The sequence below is a fragment of the Priapulus caudatus genome, unplaced genomic scaffold, assembly GCF_000485595.1.
Source record: "Priapulus caudatus unplaced genomic scaffold, Priapulus_caudatus-5.0.1 Scaffold1542, whole genome shotgun sequence".
NCBI classification, from domain to species: Eukaryota; Metazoa; Priapulida; class Priapulimorpha; order Priapulimorphida; family Priapulidae; genus Priapulus; species Priapulus caudatus.
In genome coordinates this window covers 61,469-65,929 of record NW_014578603.1, presented here as the reverse complement: position 1 = coordinate 65,929, position 4,461 = coordinate 61,469, and the positions used below count along the sequence as shown (strand labels likewise).

The window sequence follows — 4,461 nt, the reverse complement described above, 5'->3', positions numbered from 1 at the left end:
GGTGCATGTGTGCATGCGTGCGTGCGTGCGTGCGTGCGTGCTGTGTACATTGAGGTGCGTAGGTGCGTGTATGTGCGTGCGGTGTACATTGAGGTGTGTGTGTGCATGCGTACGTACATGCATGCGTGCGGTGTTCACGTGTGTGCGTTTATGTGCGTGCGTGCGTGCGAGCGTGTCTGCGTGCGGTGTACATTGAGGTGCGTAGGTGCGTGTATGCTGCGTGCATGTGTACGTGTAAGTGTGTACGGTGTACATGTACCTGCGTGCGTGCGGTGTACATGTGTGTGCGTGCGTGCGTCCGGTGTACATGAGTGTTCTTGCATGTGTGCGTGTCTGCGTGTCTGCGTGCGTGTGTACATGTGTGTACATGCGTGCGAGCGAGCGAGCGTGCGTGTGTGTGTGTGTGCGTGCGTGCATGAGCGTGCGTGAGTGTGTGTGCGTGCGAGCGAGCGAGTGAGTGTGTGTGCGTGTGTGAGCGTGCGTGCGTGCATGAGTGCGTGCATGCGAGCGAGTGAGCGTGCGTGAGTGTGTGTGTGAGCGTGCGTGTGTGCGTGCATGCGTGTGTGCGTGCGTCGTGCGTGCGTGTGTGTGCGTGCATGCGTGCGTGCATGAGCGTGTGTGTGCGTGTGTGAGCGTGCGTGCATGCGTGTGTGAGCGTGCGTGAGTGAGTGAGCGTGTGTGAGCGTGCGTGCGTGCGTGCGTGTGTGCGTGTGTGAGCGTGTGTGAGCGTGCGTGCGAGCGTGCGTGCGTGCGTGCGTGTGTGTGTGCACACTGATGTGAAGACAGAGCTGACATTTCCCTTCCGACCTTCAGCTGTTTCGCACGCGTCGCTTCCGCCGCCGGAAGAAGCCGACAGCTCTGCGGAGCAGGAAGAAGTGGCGCCCCCTAGTAAGAAGAAGAAGAAGAAGAAGGCGGAAACGGCCAGCGAGTCAGAGGTGAGAATTTGCGCTAGTGGAATTATTGATAATATCTATTGGTTATTGATCGCGTAGGTTGCACCAATCGTTTTCGCCCAAGAGTAAATTTTATGATGAATTCATTTAGTCGACATTTTTCAAAAAGTATTGATTGTTGATAAAACGTTGATAATATTGATCATTGATTATTGATCGCATCACGTTTATTTAGTTGACATTGTGCATAATTATTGATTGTTGATAAAACATTGATAATATTGATTGGTTATTGATCGCGTCACTTTGATTTAGTCGACATTGGGCAGTTGGTGTGAAGCTTTTTTTGGCAACAGTATCTACAGCTGACAGACTGTGGTTTGTGGATTGTTAAAACTGTTGCCAACTGGTCGAATTACCGAATTTAATTGAATAGTTATTAAGCCACCTAATTAATAGCTTAATTAATTACGAGCTGGAACAGCTGCCGCAAAATTTGAAGCGTCCGTGTGATTCTCCTACTGATACCGCCTAACGAAGGAGGGAGATGCATTCGCAGGCGAAAATAGCCCTCCTCCTCCTCCTCCTCCTCCTCCCTCCTCTTTTCTCCTCCCTCCTGCTTGCTGCTGTACTGCTGCTGCTGCTGTAACTAGCTGCTGCTCTGCTGCTGCTAGCCTTCCTGACTCATGAAACCATAGTCCATCCTCCTACTCTCTTCTCCTCCTCCGTCCTCTCTCTCCTCATCCGTCCTACTACTCTCCCTCCTTCCTACTGCTGCTTGCTTGCTGCTGCTAGCCTGCCTGGCTGGCTGCTGGCTGAACGCTGCTCGCGGCTGCTGCTGCTGTGCCTCTGACATACTGTACCTCTCCTCGCTCCTTCTCCTCCTCTTGGCTAGCTGCTGCTGCTTGAACTGCGCAAGTCCTCCTCATCCTTGGCTGGCTCCACTCCTTCAGCTCTTCTTGACCTCCCTCCTACCAGCTCCTCTTCCTCCTCTCGTCCTCCTCTTCCCTTTTCCTCCTGCTGCTGCTGCTGCCATGCTGCTGCTGCTGACATGCCCTCCTCCTCATCTGCTCTCTCCTCCCTCCTCGTCTGACCTACTCCTCCTACCTCTCGCCATCTCTCCTCTTACCTCCTCCTTCCTATTCCTCCTCGCTGCTGTGCTGTGCATGCTGCTGTGGCATCGACCAACTCTAATCCTGTGCCATCTTACCGTCTCTCTATCTTCTCCTCCTCTCCGCCATCACGGCCTCCTCCTGCTGCTGCTGCTCCTCCTCCTCCGGCTCATCTAACGACCTTCTCCTCTAATGACCTTCTCCGCTGATCCTCGCAGGGGGACGGCTCCGACGTCGACAGGAAGAAGAAGAAGAAGAAGAAGCGTCGGAAGCACAAGAAGCACCGGAAACACAAGCACAAGAAGGAGGTAATTAGCCACCCGTCGACGAGGCGCTCTCTCTAATTAGTCGCTAACGAGCCGTGACTTAACGAGCTCTAACGAAGCCGTGCGTGGGCGATCCGAAACATTTTTAATAAAATTTCCAAGCCGTCGTCATCGCCTCCCGTAGATTAAGACTCCGACGACGTCCCTCTAATTAATCGCTAACGATGTCGTGACCTAACGATGCCACGCCACCAGGTCTTTCGCCTTCTCATTTTATCGTCCCGCCCCCTAGTGTCGCCGCCGTCGGTTAGACCCCTTAATTAATCGCTAACGACCCACGAGCTAACAACGCCGTGCGATTAACCCAAACTGACGTGCGCAGGAGGAAGGCGAGCGACTGCTGGCGCCACCTGGTAGCAGCCTCGACGAGCTAGAGAAGGAGCTGAGAGAGAGGGCGCTACTGTCTATGAATAAGGTGAAAGCCGAAAATTACCTGTCCTAGATAACTTTGCATTCGCGATAACTTTGTGAGAAGGGCCCTTGTTGTGAGAAGGGCCCTTTATTGTGAGAAGGGCTCTTTATTGTGAGAAGGGCTCTTGTTGTGAGAAGTGCCCTTTATTGTGAGAAGGACCCTTTATTGAGAGAAGGCCCTTGTTGTGAGAAGGGCTCTTTATTGTGAGAAGGGCCCTTTATTGTGAGAATGACCCTTTATTGTGAGAAGTGCCCTTGTTGTGAGAAGGGCCCTTTGACCTTTATTGTGAGAAGGGCCCTTGGGGAGTGCATCTGTTCATCACTGCAATTTGCGAAAGACTGCAGATGCCGTGGTTACTTGCGAAGTTGCTTTTATTACTTGTTGCAGTTGACCTTATTGGCCAGGTTTCCATCCTTACTTGCCAGGTTTCCATCCTTACTTGCCAGGTTTCCATCCTTACTTGCCAGGTTTCCATCCTTACTTGCCAGGTTTCCATCCTTACTTGCCAGGTTTCCATCCTTACTTGCCAGGTTTCCATCCTTACTTGCCAGGTTTCCATCCTTACTTGCCAGGTTTCCATCCTTACTTGCCAGGTTTCCATCCTTACTTGCCAGGTTTCCATCCTTACTTGCCAGGTTTCCATCCTTACTTGCCAGGTTTCCATCCTTACTTGCCAGGTTGCCTTTATTACTTGCCATATGCTTTTTCTTGTCGTTTAGCGTCGTTCAAGCGTTCTCTTGTTTCGCAGGTGCAGGCGACGACGCTCGAGGAATTCGAGGAGCAGCTGCGGCTGCGCGAGGAGGAGGAGTCACTCCGCCGCCAGGTGGCGCAGCATGCGCACCGGCAGACGGCGAAGTCGGACGACTGAGCGCCGCCGACGACGACCGTTCGCTTGTTTGTGCCGCGGGACGATAGATGGCGTGACGTGTCGGATTGCTTGAGAGAGCGGCGAGAGAGATGGGAGGAGAGCTCGGTGTCTCCCCCTGGGGGTGCGTTCGTAGTTCGCAGGCGGCAATTTGCCGGAGAGAATGAGAGAGGAGAGAGAGAGAGAGAGAGAGAGAGAGAGAGAGAGAGAGAGAGAGAGAGAGAGAGAGAGAGAGAGAGAGAGAGAGAGAGAGAGAGAGAGAGAGAGAGAGAGAGAGAGAGAGAGAGAGAGAGAGAGAGAGAGAGAGAGAGAGNGGAGAAGGTGATAGAGATCGAAAGAAGGTCATGGAGGAGGAGTAGGGGGAGGAGGAGGAGGGGAGAAGGTGATGGAGTAGGGGGAGGAGGAGGAAGGGAGGAGGGTGAGGAGGAGGAGGGGAGAAGGTGATGGAGTAGGGGGAGGAGGAGGGGAGGAGCGGAGAAGGTAATGGAGATCGAATAAAGAAGGTCATGGAGGAGGAGGAGGAGGAGGAGGAGGAGGGGAGATGGTGTTGGAGTAGGTGGAGGAGGAGGATGGGAGGTGATGGAGTAGAGGGAGGAGGTAGACCGAATAAATGGCGAATGAGATTTACTAAAGTGGAATGAAGCGGGGTTTCTGAAAAACACTTTTTTAAGAAGTGAATAACGACTGAAGTGAATATTCATGCACATCAGTAGCAAGGTAAAGCCATGTAGAAGGGAACGGTAGGCTTTTTTACCCGCCGATACCGGCGTACGGGCCGCATTAGCAGCGCATGCATTTTGCATGCGATCTCACGAAATTTCAATGCACCCCGTTCTGTCCCAATAACCCTCAC

General features: G+C 53.0%; 1 protein-coding gene across 1 annotated transcript; it reads left to right on the top strand.

Moving 5' to 3' along the window:
* Nucleotides 1-813: 813 nt before the first annotated feature.
* LOC106816945 (serine/arginine repetitive matrix protein 1-like) lies at nt 814-3,831 on the top strand (the record flags this gene model as incomplete). Its single annotated transcript, XM_014821593.1, has 4 exons — nt 814-935; nt 2,224-2,313; nt 2,654-2,746; nt 3,492-3,831. Coding segments are annotated over 4 exons (425 nt in total), but the record flags the coding sequence as incomplete, so codon positions are not given.
* Between the last annotated feature and the right edge of the window lie 630 nt (nt 3,832-4,461).